The sequence below is a fragment of the Lasiosphaeria miniovina genome (genome assembly GCF_030549165.1).
Source record: "Lasiosphaeria miniovina strain SMH2392-1A chromosome Unknown B0T26scaffold_7, whole genome shotgun sequence".
Classification (NCBI taxonomy): domain Eukaryota; kingdom Fungi; phylum Ascomycota; class Sordariomycetes; order Sordariales; family Lasiosphaeriaceae; genus Lasiosphaeria; species Lasiosphaeria miniovina.
Genome location: NW_026848226.1, coordinates 3,273,872 through 3,288,645, shown reverse-complemented (window position 1 = coordinate 3,288,645; position 14,774 = coordinate 3,273,872). Strand labels below are relative to the sequence as shown.

Sequence of the window (14,774 nt, the reverse complement as noted above, 5' to 3'; positions counted from 1 at the left end):
TCTTTTACTCGTTAGCATACCGAGTTATCTTACGGAATTGACTTTGCCACTTTCATATCTGGGCGACGGGGCGAAAGAGAGATAGGGAAATCGATTTCCGCTATCCGGCCCTGGGATCCCCCCCGTCCGTACACCACATACGAAGCATGGATCGGATGTGTGAACGCTCTGAAATGCCAGCTGCCATGGCAGGCATGAGAGGTAGAGAAAGAGAGATCTTCGAGCGGCTCTTGTTCGACGAGACAGCGTCTTTTTGCTCTATGATGAGAATAGAATGGCTTTTAGAGTTATTTTTATTGGCCCGCTCAAGCCTCACACTGTTGTCACTCATGTTCGGTGTAGGGAATGCTGCATCACGAAAGAGCTCTAATTCTAGAAGGGAACGAACAAGAGAGGACTGCAGGGCTTAGAAAACGAAGATCAGGCCATCTGGGCCGCCAGACACACATCACTGACTGAGCATGACGTTGCTTGCATCCGTCTTCCGTTCCAGGGGGGACGATGGCAGTGCTCATGAATCGCCAGCCGGATGCCCAGTGTTTCTCGAGGTACATGACAGGGTCGAAACCATCGCGGGCCACATGAGCGATCTTGGTACGGAGTACACACATACCTGGGCTGTCACTCTTTTTTAACTTAGCAATCCTTCATCCGGAAGAGCCAGCCGGGCGCTTGCCACCACGGGCTCTGCGTTCCCGAGCGACGGGAGTGCACACAGCGAGGCGAAGCTTGTTCGTGATAAGCGCGCCCGGCCTGAATCGCTGGCCAGAAACGCACGCCTTGTTTACAATAATAGGTCAGGTGGCTGTCTTGAATTCAGGTATGGACAACCTACAGGCAAGCCTTGGCTGGCCGACCACAGGGCCAAGGTCAAGGTACCTACTAGAGATGCCGATTACAAAGGCAGATCTTGGCCGGGCAAGTCCCGGCCTAGTCGTTCGTGGTTGAGGCTCGGATATGAGAGGGAAAGGGAAAGGGACGCTGCGAATGCCTCTATTCACAGCAGAGATGCGCGAAATTGTCGGTGCATCGCCTCAAAGCTCTGCAAGCGATGTTGCGCTCGCTGAATTGCCCGCCTTGGGGCAATTGGCCACCGCCCAGGGCTTGGAGGTGTCACTGTTGCGGCTGATATGGGGACGGGGTACATTTGAGCCCCACTTTCCGTCCCATCTTGCGGGGCCTGAGCGACGGTCGGGAAGGTACCTTGGGCCCTTGGCGAAATGCCAAACACAAATCTGAGACGGTTGACTGTCTCACAACTTCACCCTCCTGCACCTTTCAAGTCAAACCCGTCCCTGCCGGGCCTGTTACCTTCCAGTACACTGCGCTGCCACAGGCCAAGATGCTGCCCAGCCAGCCACACCCGCCCAGAATCCCCAGTGCCTCAGCAGGCAAGGGCCTCGTTCCTGGTATGGACGGGTTGGGAGTCAAGGGTTTTCGACTGCTGCTGGGGTCTAGGGCTCCGCTATGGATGCCGCTTAATCGGACACCCAGGACGCCGAACAGGAGTCGCTGTCACGGTGATGCCCTCCAGACTGTTTCGAGATGACCCCCCCCCCCCCCCCCCCCCCCCCCCTCTACCCTGGCCCAGCCAGCACGGGATGCAATGACACGGATGCACTCGAACATCAATGGATCATGCTGCGATTTAAGCACTGCCCGTCCCCGGGGCCACTCCCACAAGAAGGCCTTGTTTCCCTTTTTTAACCTCCCATCCATCTCTCTTCCAATTGTTGTCGTTCTCCTGTGTGCTGTTCGCTCATTTTGATTCTCTGTCGTCCTTCTTTTCTATTTCATCCTCTGAATTCGCTTCTTAACGAGCAGGGACTCGGACGCCTCCAAGAATTTCAATTTCTCCAACCGGTCATACTTTCATCTCAAGTCCTTCCCGGTCGACAGGTATCGCTCACGGTTCGATAATATTCACAGTCTCTTCGACATCATGAAGTACACGGCAGCATTGGCCCTGGGCATGGTCCCGGCGGCGCTTGGAAAGTCGGTCCACAAGGTCTACCCCGTGCGGCGGGATGGTGGGGAGCTCGAGGCTCGCAACAACGGCGGTGCTAGCGTGACGATCAACGGCCAGGCCGGCGTCGCGGCATCTTCCTCCCAGATCGAGGAGCTCACACGCCAGCTCGGCTTGAATAAGGGCTCGGGTATTGAGATCAACTTCCTCTGGGTCAACCTCGGTGGTGGCGCCGCCACCACTGTCCTCAACGCCGCCTCTACCGTGACGGTAACCCAGACCATTGGCGGTGCCGCCGCGGGCACCCCACCGCCCGCTGTGGCCACTGGCGGCGCCGAGGCAGGCTCGGCGACCCCACCAGCAGCTGCCTCGGGTGCTGCGAGCGCCGTCGCCGGCGGACAAACCCACGACGTGACGGTCGGCGGTCCCCAGGGCTTGTCATACAACCCCCCCGAGATCAAGGCGGCCGTTGGCGACACGGTCAGATTCACCTTCTTGAGCCAGAACCACACGGCCACGCAATCCGCTTTCGACAAGCCCTGCGAGCCTCTTGCTGGTGGCATGGACTCTGGCTTCCAGTCCAACCCCAACAACACCGTCAACCCGCCTCCCCAGGTCGCCATGCAAATCATGGTCTCCACGCCTCTCTGTAAGTTGATTTCCCATCTTTCAGGGCGACGACGGCCGGTTCACTGACTAGTCTGGCAAAATAGGGTTCTACTGCCGCCAGAACGGCCACTGCGGAAAGGGTATGGCTTTCTCCATCAACCCCACCGCTGCCAAGACGCAGGCCATGTTCCAGGCTATGGCCATCGCCCAGGCCGGCAAGGGCACTGGTAGCGCCATCACGGGCGGCGCTGCTGCTCCCGCGGCCGCTCCCCCTGCCGATGCCGGCGCCGCCCAGAACGTCACCAACACCGTCGGCGGAGGAGCCGCTGTCGCTGCCCCTACTTCCGTTGCTGGCGGCACGGCTTCCAACTCGGGCATTGTTACTGGCGCCGGCACTCTCGCTTCCGACGGGTCGTGCCTCTGCGCCGTATCTTGCGCCTTCCAGATGTTCCCCGCTGCCCAAGCACAAGGGGTTGACGCCTTTGGCGGCGTTCCTGGTCAGTAGCATCCCAAGCGACGACACATGAAGGCCTTCAAACCGCTAACATGCCATCTCTCAGGTGCCCTACCCATGAACATGGCGCAGGCGAGTTAGACGGAATCAGTTGTACAAAAACCCATTAAAAATATGTTTTTAAAGGGGGACGGTCTTTCTCGGGGAGAAGTTTTTTTTCTTGTTTCGGGATTCGTTGAGGGGGAAGATGGAGGAAAGAAAATACCATTTATTTTTTTGTAGATTTTACTCATCCGCCAACGCGCCGCGCCTGCCCCCCCTCTCACTCACCCTCGTGGAGATTTGAGTCGCTTACCTGCCCTACCTCTTTCCTTTCTTTTTTCTTTTTCCTCTTTTTTTGGTTTATATATCTCCCCCCTTTTCACTTCTTGGGGGGGGGGGAGACTAGACTCTTTCCCTCCTTGCGGTCTCTCATCTCTCCAGCTCGGGGCAGAATAGCAGCTAGAATCAAAAACAGGGGGCTGGGTGGCTGGTGGAGCCGGCTCGCAGGGCTGGGCTGGGCTTGCTCATATGACTGGTTCGTATTCTTGGATGCACTCTTAATAGGACATGATATCAATCTTGTTTATATATATATACATTTTTTTGCGTGGCCCTTTTGTTACATGTGTTTTTTTGGTGTGTGTGTGTGTGTATTTCTCTGTGTGTTTTGTGGTCTTTTATGGAATTGCGAATAACGCGTGGGAAAATATATTTAAAAATTAGATCGAGAAACCCCTCCTTTGTTGGTGTGCCTGTGGGGTGGTGAGACGTAGAATATCACATAGCAGGGGCTCTTGAGAGCTACATACCGCTTCTCTTTGAGAAAAACGTCAAGGGCGCACTGCAAGGTAATAAAGCCTTTCACATAAACATTGATGGATTGGACTATATCTTGCACGTGCTTGACCATCCAGCCGGCGGAGTCTACCGTGTTGCTGTGAGGCGCAAGTGGTGGGTGGCAATACCGATTGTACACCGTCGTCGTCACAGTAAGGAGTCAGCAGCCACATGGATGAGTCGACGAGGTCGAGAGATAATGGCGTGGCAAGGCGAGACTCACACACATGCACGCCAGGAACAGAGCGAAGGCCTTGACGAAAAAAATCTAGTCAAGTTCTGAGCTTTCTATTTCCCGTCTAAAACAAAACACCAAAAAGGAGGAATCTACCTTGGGCAAAATAAAGTAACGAAAAAAGGGTGTTTGCAAAAAAAAGAAATGGGGAACCGGCGGGCGGAAGACAAGAGCGTGTCTCAACCACAGTTTCTTCCCCCTTTTCCGCCCCCCAAAAACGGCCCCGTCAAAGATACGTAACTTTGCAACCCCCCTTTCCCCGCCTACTTCTACCTGGCCCAATAAATAAGGTAGTACCAAAAAAGCAATCCCGCGACGCCAGCCCTCTCCTACCACGAGTGGGAAGAACCACTGTGGTAGGAATCAAAGTCCAAAAAAAGGGGAGAGAAGAAGTGGGTGGCAGTGGTAGATCTTTCCATTACCGAAGGGGGGTGCCCCATGCCGGGTGTGTGGTTATCTTGAGAGTGACGATAGGGTTCGCTCAGATAGGACCGCCCATTTGCCTTCGTTTTTGTTCATTGTTCCCCCCCTCCTCTGTTTTCCCTCCCTCCACGCATCGCTACGTGTGCATGTCACAGGCCCGTAGCCGACATGGCGAGGAGCGCGGAGAGAGCGACGTTAGTGTGTGAAGTCGGCCAGCCAGGGCCTGGCTTAGGCGCGCCCCTGGGAGCCTTTCCCGGCCGGCGCCGAGGCGCTCGAACCTCCGGCTGCCTTCTTCGCGTCGGCTAGATCGGGGCGGCGCGGGTTAGCTTTTTTGCTCATAGATTCTTGTCGGGTCTCGTTCCTGAGAAGATGGGAAAAGAGACAGGGCAGAGAGAGAGAGGCTTACCGGCAGCCTGTTTTTGGCGCATCTTTTCTGCGGCCTCCTCCTTGGACTTGGCCAGCGCAGATCCGCTGAGGCTGTTGCCCTTTTTCTGTTTTGCGCGTGTCAGTTGGGTGCCCTTTTTTGGCTGGCTTACTGCAGTTGTGTCTCGGTGTCTGTGGTTGGAAACACTCTGCGCCGCTCAGCTTCACCGCCAACTCCCCCTCTCCCAATCTAACACCATCCTCGGGCACGCGCGCTCTTCCTCGGCCAAAGGCGATGTAGAGAGATGATCGAGGGAATCCGGCCGGGAGATGGGCGACTTCGGCGCGGTAATGACTTACCATAGTAGCAAGCTTCTTGAGGTTCGCCTCGCGGGCCTTGTCGCGTTGATTGCCGCGCGCCATTTTGGTGAGATTTTAATTTTGATTTTCGTCGTTGAGGGAGAATGTTCGATCGCGTGATTGGTTGGGAAGAGGGGAAAAAGCCAGAGACGCAGAAGACGCAAGCGTAGGTTGTTTTGCGACGCAGTGTTGTGGTTCACCCCTTGGCAGGACTTTGTCGGTAGGATTGCTTTGGGCATAAGCGAAGCGAAAGAGAAAGAAAGAGGGGGATTTGGCGACGGTTCGTGCTGCTTGTCAGCCGAAGTGGAAGTTTCCGCACCAGAGAGAGGGCTGCCTCAATTGAGGCTGTGCCACCCACACAAACAGAGCCAGCCATTCCAGGGAGGGTGGGGCGGGGCCAACGGGGACTTCCTTTTTTTTGCTGCTGGCGCTTCTTGATTGCGGGGAAGAAGACCATTCCGAGGCGTGGCCCCTCGGCCAATCAACCTGTTCAGCTGAGACAGACTCTGGTTGGGACGAAGTCGGGGTTCCAGCGTCTAATCCGGAACCACCTGGACTTGATTTAGAAGGGACGCCCTATCCGCGCGTTTGCGTTAATATTTCCAGGAAATTGAGTGGGCTCACTACTCTATCAGTGAAAGTAGGCACAGTAGAGAAGCGCTCCTTGAAATAGAAGCATCATCACTACTGGCCCGCCTCGCAAAGTTGGCGTGGCTTGTTGCCCGGTTGTAGTTATACAGTGTAGAGGCCCAAGACCGTCTTTGATGCCCTTTTGTTCTTAGTCTTTCCCTGGCTGGGACTTGTCACAAACATGGCAATGCACCCAGAAAGTCCCAGACAATTCCAGTCGCCACAGACCAATGTCCGGGTTTGGAAATGTTCTAGAGACTCATGCTGTTTTAGCCGCATGAAGTCCCACGCACTTGCACATCCCCTTCGGTTACATGACGGGAAGCATCAGGCATGAGGTGGATCGCCCTTCAACCTTTGATTTTCAAGGGACTGGAAATCGGAAGCGTCAACACTAGCGCCCGTTGCCCCACGACCAGGGACTCAACGTTGACGTCTAATTCGGTAAAAGGAACAGGGCGTCCAGCTGGGATGGGCAGTTTGGGCGGAATTCGCCACTACAGTCCAGACCCTAAATGTTTGTTGGCGTGGTATGGAGTCGAGATAGAACTCTAAGGTTCCAAAAAGGGATTCCAATAGCTTTTACGTCCCTCGGCGAAAGACCTTGACGGCGAGCCGTAAGATATTATGGCCTTTCAAATCTTAGAAAGTTCCCCGCTAATAAACATTCGGGGATTGTTCACCGTAAGCTTTCAAGAGCTAAGGTAATTTTTAATCAGACGCCCACCGCCCAACACACCTCGGGCGGTCTTATTTCCTACACAAGAGCTGACAACCGTGTTCAATTAAGGGTTCCCTCAGGAACCCTAGATAAATCCTCGGCCACCATTTTCTACATCTTCTCAAGTACTCTTCTAGTTTTCGAGGAGCCTAGCACTTGATACCCGACCGCTATGGAACCACCGACAGCACCGCCAATGACAGCACCGTCAAACATGCCACCTCATACAGGGCTCCTTGGAGACGAGACTATTGCTCTCCGACATTTATTCGGATATTGCGACAATACTCCGATATCCGAATTCATGGGCAAAAAAATTCGAAAGACAAAAATGAGAGACGTAAGACTCTTTAGTATCGATATCGACGCTCTCTAAGAACAAGGATAAGTTATCTAGCAATTTCACATTGGAATATCCCTTCTCGATACTCGAACTTTACAATCCTTGCCCCCTAAACCGAGGGGCGCAAAGCAGGAAACTCGGGTAATTGAGTCTCATCATTTTGTTGTTGGAAGCTCGAAATTTGCTCGGAGAAAGTCTAATAAATTTTTATTTTTGGAATTGAAACAATTTCTCTAGCGACTCTCCGAGTAAAATTAGAGGCGATGACTTTACACCGAGATGTTATTCTTATTTGTCATGGGAGTGCCCGGGAGCTTACGGTCCTTCAACGACGCCGTCTCGATCTTCATCCGCGCTACATAATAGATACGGCCAAGGCTGCACAACATCCACTCCAACTATCTTACAGATGTAGTCTGGAGAGCCTACTCGAAAGGCTCGATATTTCGTTTAGAAACCTCCAAGCCGCCGTGAACGATGTTAATTTCGTACTCCGAGCTCTACTGATGCTTGCAGTCAGAGATGCGGAACGCCAGTTGGATGCTTCTGTCCTTCCATATTGGCTGCTGACATTTAAAGCATCACCCGCGCTCCATTGCCACCTGCAAAAGCGGAACACCCGCCGCCACTCCCCGCTGCTGAGGCAACTTCCTCCCACTAGTTAACTGCCTCTAAAAATGGGATGTGCCGGTTGACCCCTTTGTTGCGGCTTGTTGGCAGCTTGCTTGTGTTGCACATCCGATTTTTGGAGGCACTGCTGTCGAAGGTATGGTGGAGACGGACGATCCATGGGTTGCACAGCCAGAGATTGGAGCTTGCGAGTTCGCGAGGCTAAAATGCATCTGAAACAGGCTTGGCTCGCTGCAAGCCAATCGACACGTGCAGCAGTCCCGGACATGAAGACGGCTATGTCCCGTGCGCCTCAACCCCAACTTGGTCCCAAGCATCCATGGGCCATTCCCGCGTCGACTGGCGCGGTCGCCCGCAGTCCACACGCTGTTCTGGGCTCGATGCGGCGGCCCCGGAGCCATTGGACGATAGCGATCTACAACTGCCCGTTATGCGCTGGCAGCCCTTTCCTCTTTCCCTCTGGGGCACGCCTCGGATCGTGGGGTTCTGGAATCTGGATCGCCTGTGGAGCTCCACCCTGACCCTAACTCTGACCCTAGCCCAGGTTCTCGTCTCTCGGCCACCAAACCACGGCCTTGCTCCGTGAGGTTTGTACGGAGCATGAAAGTTGGGCCACAAACTGCACCTGGAGAAGCGCTTCCGCTGGACTTCCATTTTGAGTTTGGCCGCCTTGACACGCCCGCTGCGCTGCGCGTCCCCTCGCCCGGCTCAAGTCGATGGTGAGGTGCAGGTGCCTGTGGTGAAACAGGCATGCTCTGAATCTATCTTCGTCGGCGTGAGACCACCCTCAGCGCCTACGGCTTCATTGGCCAGAGGAGCATAGAAACATTTTGCCCAATGCGAAACACTCAAGAGAAAGACCTGCGAACCAGTCCTGTCCCCTAGCCCCTGCCCCAGACTGGACTGTCCAGACCGTCCATACTCGTGGTGTGCTGTGCTTGCGGCTCCGGTATTGTTCCTCCATAGTGAGCTTGAAGTGAACAGTCCTCGCCTCGCATTGTTTAAATGTCACCGTCGCCACCCCGTTCTGGTTGTCGTTTCTTTATCCATCGGGTCTCTATTGTGCGACTAGACAAAAACGTGCTGTTTCCTTCTCTATTGTTCCTATTGTTCTATTTCACAGCCGGCCTGACCCACATCCTCTCCGTGAACTTCCTCCTCACGCCTAATTACCTCTCTTTCCATCTCCTTGCATCAAACCTTCTCTTTTTCATTAAAACATCTGCGAGCCAGATTCGTAGACTGCGACAGTCAAAACTCAGTACCTGCAGGCAGTACACTAACCGTATAGACATCCACCTCTACTTGTACGTCGTCACCCCATTCATTCATCCCATCGCTTTTGCCATCGCTAACCACCAAACAGTCTCCTATTCTCATTCTTTTAGGTATCTCGACAGGAGCAACACCAAAATGTTCAACCTCGGCGAGAACTCCAAGGTCCGGGGCTCCGGCCACCTGATCCTCAACGCCATCCGAGCCTTGACCATTGTCACGCTGGGCACTGTCATGGTGGCCAGCTGGGCTATGATTGTGCTCTCGGGCATCACAGCACACTTCGATTTCTTCGACATGATATCTCATTTCTTCATCTTCGTCATCTGCATCTTTCTTGTCATCTCAGAGCTGGGTCTCTTCAAGCGCTTCTTTGAGAAGAACTGGCCGGTGCTCAGCCCATCCCACTCTCTGATGTGGCTTGGCCTGGCCATCTTGATCATCGGCTGCCAGCTGCTAGCCGATCTCACCAAGCCCGCCTACACTCTAGGCAACCTCGGCCTGTCCATGTACCGCCTCGTGCTCGCTTCGGGCATCCTCTGCCTCATCTTCGGCATCTCCAACATTCTCGTCTCCATCATCTTCCGCGATGGAACACGCGACATCACTGCCCGCCAGATCCGGAGCCACGGCAACCTTGCAGGCCTTGAGGCAAACAGCAAGGAGTACTACGACAACATGTCGCACCAAGACAGCTACTCTCAGCGCAGCAACAGCCACTCGTACCGCCAGGCGGAGGAGCAACCCTCGGCCATGAGGCGCATGACCCAGGTGTTCAATGTCAAGAATTTCCGCAAATCCAAGATTGCCATCAGCAAGCCCTTTATCTCGGAGGCCCAGGCGGCCGACATTGAGCGCAACAACAGTCCACTCGCGAGCCGCACGAGCCCCATCGTCCCGGCAGTCCAGCGGCCTCCAACCGCATTGCATCCGGCTTTCACCGGGGGCAGCCACTACAGCACGGCGCACATGGACCGATTCTGAGTCCAGAACAATTCTATTTATTCTTCATAGACAAGCCCCGGATCACTTACATTTACGGTGTTGTAAAATACCTAGGCAGGCTGGTTACAAATGGCGGCGGGGGGCATTCCAGGCGTTTGTTTGGCGGGAATTTGCATTTTCATAATACCCTGGTATTACTTTACTTTGGGTCTACTGCTCAGCAGAGCGCTGCTTGGTGCCTTGGCTACCTGAGGTTGGGTATGGTATGCGGTTGCTATAGTCTGCCATCGTGTGTATAAATAATTAATTATCATAACAACTGGTCTACCGCACTAGCAGTAAATGACGTGACGAACTTTTTCAATAAAAGAAAACCTCACCGCGAGTATCAATATATTTATAAATATTTCGTTTCAAGTCTTGTGATTCGACCGCTGTAGAGTTTGGGAATGAGTCAAATAATGCTGGTAATAATGCGAAGTCAGGTGTAACTGAAGCGGTCGAGTTGCATTACTGTGTGTACGGATTACGGCGCTAACGTGCATAGACTCAAGTCACCCAATAGTCCGTGCGTCGCTTACTAAGGATTGGGTTCTTTATTCTTCAAGCTGGTCGGCACCCACTTGGTCTCACAAAGCAAACTGCTCCTCAACCCAAATCCTGACCTGACCCAGAACTACTTTTTTCTAACCTGTAATCCGCACAAACGACGACCGGCCAGCACGACGGCCACCTCGACAAAGCTTTCCTGCTCCCGTACATAGTGAATTTTGCAGCTGGCCATCTTGGTGTGTCCAACAGCACAGCGCCTTTCTGGACCGTCGCTCGCATTCCATTCCCCGCTCGTTGCTTTCTTTCTCTCCCGAAATCGCAATCGCATTCGCAATCAATCACGGCCACATCCAACCTAACACAGGCCAAAGCTGCCACGTCTTCTTTCTCGCCTGCTTGAGAGTCTGTCCCGCCATTTCCTGTTGGGCCGCCATCTGTGCCAATTGAGACTGCGCGTGAATTAACACATCGCTTCGCTGTGTATGGTGCGCACGTCGTGAACTTCTTGGACTGTTGTGCTGCGTCCAGAGAGGCCAGGCAGGGGCTGGCTGTGGGGAGATTGGAGGGCGTTGCAGACTGCAAACGTGCCACGGCGGCTGGTGTTGAGCGAGAACCGAGAGCGCGCTTTTGACTGCTCCTGTGACGGAATAGAAGAGGCGCGTGGCTAGGAGAGGAAACATCTCCCTCCCAGCATTGGGATATTTTAGAACAGACCCTTCTCTCTCTGCCACTGCCTCGCTCGCTCGCTCTCTAGCAGCGCTTTATGCAAACAAACAGCCGAGGCCCTGGATGTCTCTGGATTGATCTCATCTCGCCAAGCTCCCTAATAAAAGCATCACCCGCCGTTACTATCACCGGCCAGACCCAGGCGACAGCCATAGCTTGAAAATGGCGGATAACGCTGCCGACGTGGCAGAAGACTACCGGCAGGCCCTGGAGGACTTGACCATAAACTCGCGCATCGAGATCTCAACTCTGGCCAACATTGCCCGGGAAAACGCTAATCACGGCCTGGCAATCACAGAGGTGTTGCAGAACCACATAAAGAAGGTATGCCACACTGTGCCTTGGTTTTGCAAGACCGGAGGCTCAAAGACGCGAACTCGTGATAATATAGACGGCTTCGGGGCCAGCGTGGAAGCTGAGCTGAGGGCGCGGTTACTCCTCACAGCATCCTGGATTGTGTCCCCTTCTCGAGCCCTCAAGACAAGTGCTAACCAGTCACAAGGTGCCTCCCGGGCGGACATTACCGGCACTCTACGTCCTTGACTCGGTCGTGAAGAATGCGCCGACGCCGTACGCGCTCTACTTCGGCCCCAAGCTATACAGCGTCTTTATGGGCGCCTACACCAAAGTCGACAACATGACGCGGCGGAAGATGGAAGAGATGCTCAGGACGTGGAAGGAGCCCGTTCCCGGGTCTATCTCGTCAAGACCCGTGTTCCCGCCCGAGCATGTCCAGCCCATCGAAAACGCCCTCGTCGCTGCCCACAACGCGGCATTGGCGGCCCAGCAGAACAACTACCAGGGGACGCAGCAGTTGCTCCGCTCAGCGCGGCCTTCTGCCCCGAACCGTGACACGCCGACGCCGCCCATGGCTAGGGCGCCCTCGCACCACCAAGCTGGACCGCACGGCCATCAGCCCTTCCCCGGGCCGAACGGGCAACCACAATACCACAACGACCTCGCCATGGCCCAACAGCCTTATCCCGTGTTACCCCTCAGCGTACGTTGTGCCCTTGCCGCCCGCCCTCTGTGTCCTTCCTGCTGCTAACATCGTGACCGCCATCTAGGCCAATGTGATACCGACTCGCGCGCCACCACAGGCGCCTCCACCAGCTGGGCCCTTCTACGGCCACCAGCAGCCAGCCGGGCGAGACGTCTATGGCGCTCCGCAGCCGGGGATAAGCATAGACAAGTTGAAAGATGATATCCAGCATCTGATCGTTGCGGCGAAGGCGGAGTTTGCGCAAGACCCACTTGATACTAGTAAACAGACAAGGCTGAAGGCGTTGCTGGACTTGCAGACGTTAATCCAGAGACAAGACATGCCTCAGGATCAGTTGATGGTTGTTAAAGACAAAGTTGCTGAACTTGCTGTAAACATGCGGGCGCCCAGCGCTGCGCCCCTGTCGATGCCGATGCCTTATGCATACGCTGCAACGCCTCCGGTTGTTGTATCGCAGCAGCCGACCCCTGTGCCTCCAGTAGCAGTAGCACGTCCTCCTCCGCCCGCGGCTGCACCCCCGAGCGCTGTGTCGTTTGACGGTCTGTTCGGGCAGGGAGCTCTAGCTACGTTGCTCGGCGGGTTACAGAAGCCGGCCACTCCTCAAACACCAGTACTGCACCGTCCGCCTCCTCTTGCTGTTGCTGCTGCTTCCCCTGCCCTGGCCACCCTGACGTCTGCTGCTGTCCGGGCCACGCCCCCCCTCCGCAGAGATCTGTCGATCCAGCCGCACAGCCTGCTGTCTCGTCGCTCTCGGCAAATCCGTCTGCCTTGCTGGCGATGCTGAGACAGTCGGGCCTTCTTGCAGCCGGAGCCCCGGCCGCCGGCGCTGCTCCGGCACCGCCGCAGCCTGCGTCTTCCGCGGCAGTCGGCAACATATCCAGCTTGCTCTCGCAGGCGAGGCCTTTTGCAGCGGCACCGGCCCCCTCCGGCCACGGCAGCGAGCAGCTCCAGGCCGCCTCCCTCAAACAGTGAGTTCGCAAGCAGCAACATACAATAACCAGTTTTCAGTACAGTTACAGTGGCTGACCAACCGTCTGCTAGATTCCGCCCGCAACTCATTGCGCAGTTCCACGACGATCTCGGCCCCCCGTGCACGCAGTGCGGCCGCCGCTTCTGCGCCGACGAGCAGGGGCGTCGCAAGAAGACGGCGCACATGGACTGGCACTTCCGCGTACACCAGCGCATCGCCGAGGCCGAGAAGCGCGGCCAGCACCGCAGCTGGTACGTCGACGAGATGGTAAGTCACCCCCCCTTTTTTTTCCCCTGCCCCCTTTCCTACCTTGGGTATCTAACGAAACGTCCCAGGACTGGATCAAATCCCGCGAGGCCATCGACGTGGACTACGTGGCGCCAGACCTCGGGGGCAGCAGCAGCAACAGCGGCGACGGCGACGACGGCAACCAGGCGGGCGGTGACTACTACTACGCCGTTGGCGGCAGCGGCGGGCGAGCGGACTCGTCGTCGGCGCGGCAGCCGGTCGGCGCCAAGACCAGCAACAAGAACAGCAAGAAGATCCATTACATCGCGGTGCCCGACGACCCGGGCGTCAACACGACGTGCCCCATCTGCCAGGAGCGCTTCGAGATGAAGTGGCTCGACGAGGCCCAGGAGTGGGTGTGGATGGACGCCGTGTGGGTGCCCGCCTCTTCTGGTGCTTCCTCGGCTGGTGCCCACCCCGAGCAGCGCCGCGTCTACCACGCCACCTGCCACCGCGAGGTCGGCGGCGGCAGCGCGCCGCAGCAGGCGCACCACTTTGCCAGGGCCACGCCCGAGCTCGTGCTGGGCAAGCGCAAGGCCGAGGCATGTTTTTTCTCTCTTTCCCCTTTCTTCCTTCCCCTCTGCAAAAGCCAAGCCGGCGGTTCCAAACATCCCTTTCATATATATGTGTGGCTGAGTATTTGGCTAATTTCTTGAACTACAGGACGAGTTCAACTCTCTCCGCGGCGGCAAGCTCAAGATGGAGGGATACTGAATTCTCCCGTAATGCGGGGCAATATATCAAAAAACGAACGACACAACAACTAAAACAAAAGTTTTTCTTTTGCAACAAAGAGACAAAAGTAACTTGATGCTCTTCTTCTGTCTCTGATGAGGAAAATGGGGGGTAGGGCGGGGGTCGGTGGCTTTTTAAGATTCATTCATTGCTTGGACTGGGGGCACGGCAACGGCACGTCAACGGCACACATCTCATCTTGCATTGTTACGGCTCATCTTGCATTGTTACGGCTCATCTTGTATTGTTGCGGCTCATCTTGCATTGTTGCGGCGCATCATGGCTACGGTACCCAGCCGGTCATTCAGTCGGTCAGTCGGTCAGCTGGGAGGAAGGGAGGGAGGGGTTATGTGGTGGTGGTGACTGGCTGGACTGGCGGCGGCGGCGGCGGCGGCGGCGGTTCCCCTTGCGAGTTCTTCTTCCTGCTGGGTGGGGGTTGACGGCACTTGTTCCTATTCCTATTCCTGCTTCTGCAAATCAAATCATATGGTGCTGCTAGAGAGCAGGCAGGGCAAGGGCAAAAGAAAAGGAAAAGAGAGAAGAGCGGTAGCTGTGCACATACATATTACTAGAAGCCTTACTTACCTAGATAACTTAGGTAGCTTACCTTGGTTCACTTAGCGAGTTCTACCTCTGTTCTATAAGAAAACTCAGCTAGAAGTAAAAT

The 14,774-nt window shown here is 55.3% G+C and overlaps 5 protein-coding genes across 5 annotated transcripts; 4 read left to right on the top strand and 1 right to left on the bottom strand.

Moving 5' to 3' along the window:
• Positions 1 to 1,942: 1,942 nt before the first annotated feature.
• B0T26DRAFT_743978 (uncharacterized protein) lies at positions 1,943 to 3,170 on the top strand (the record flags this gene model as incomplete). The annotated part of the gene is made up of 3 exons (XM_060444336.1): positions 1,943 to 2,615; positions 2,680 to 3,072; positions 3,136 to 3,170. The coding sequence occupies 3 exons, from the start codon at positions 1,943 to 1,945 to the stop codon at positions 3,168 to 3,170; spliced, it is 1,101 nt and encodes a 366-aa protein (XP_060291940.1).
• A 1,624-nt stretch (positions 3,171 to 4,794) lies between these two features.
• On the bottom strand, positions 4,795 to 5,352 carry B0T26DRAFT_756291 (uncharacterized protein; the record flags this gene model as incomplete). The annotated part of the gene is made up of 3 exons (XM_060446072.1): positions 4,795 to 4,868; positions 4,973 to 5,057; positions 5,290 to 5,352. 3 exons carry the CDS (start codon positions 5,350 to 5,352, stop codon positions 4,795 to 4,797), a joined length of 222 nt encoding a protein of 73 aa, XP_060291939.1.
• Positions 5,353 to 7,327: 1,975 nt separating this feature from the next.
• B0T26DRAFT_596607 (uncharacterized protein) lies at positions 7,328 to 7,564 on the top strand (the record flags this gene model as incomplete). The annotated part of the gene is made up of 1 exon (XM_060435617.1): positions 7,328 to 7,564. A coding segment is annotated over one exon (237 nt), but the record flags the coding sequence as incomplete, so codon positions are not given.
• A 1,053-nt stretch (positions 7,565 to 8,617) lies between these two features.
• B0T26DRAFT_476330 (uncharacterized protein) lies at positions 8,618 to 10,033 on the top strand. Its single transcript, XM_060435239.1, has 2 exons — positions 8,618 to 8,920; positions 8,980 to 10,033. Exon 2 carries the CDS (start codon positions 9,027 to 9,029, stop codon positions 9,870 to 9,872), a length of 846 nt encoding a protein of 281 aa, XP_060291937.1. The 5' UTR covers positions 8,618 to 8,920; positions 8,980 to 9,026; the 3' UTR covers positions 9,873 to 10,033.
• A 1,240-nt stretch (positions 10,034 to 11,273) lies between these two features.
• On the top strand, positions 11,274 to 14,086 carry B0T26DRAFT_680467 (uncharacterized protein; the record flags this gene model as incomplete). Its single annotated transcript, XM_060440494.1, has 7 exons — positions 11,274 to 11,435; positions 11,614 to 12,111; positions 12,179 to 12,724; positions 12,823 to 13,082; positions 13,156 to 13,351; positions 13,420 to 13,890; positions 14,036 to 14,086. The coding sequence occupies 7 exons, from the start codon at positions 11,274 to 11,276 to the stop codon at positions 14,084 to 14,086; spliced, it is 2,184 nt and encodes a 727-aa protein (XP_060291936.1).
• Between the last annotated feature and the right edge of the window lie 688 nt (positions 14,087 to 14,774).

Coding starts and splice junctions, on each gene's coding strand:
- B0T26DRAFT_476330 (XM_060435239.1), top strand. CDS start 9,027: ATGTTCAACCTCGGCGAGAACTCCAAGGTCCGGGGCTCCGGCCACCTG.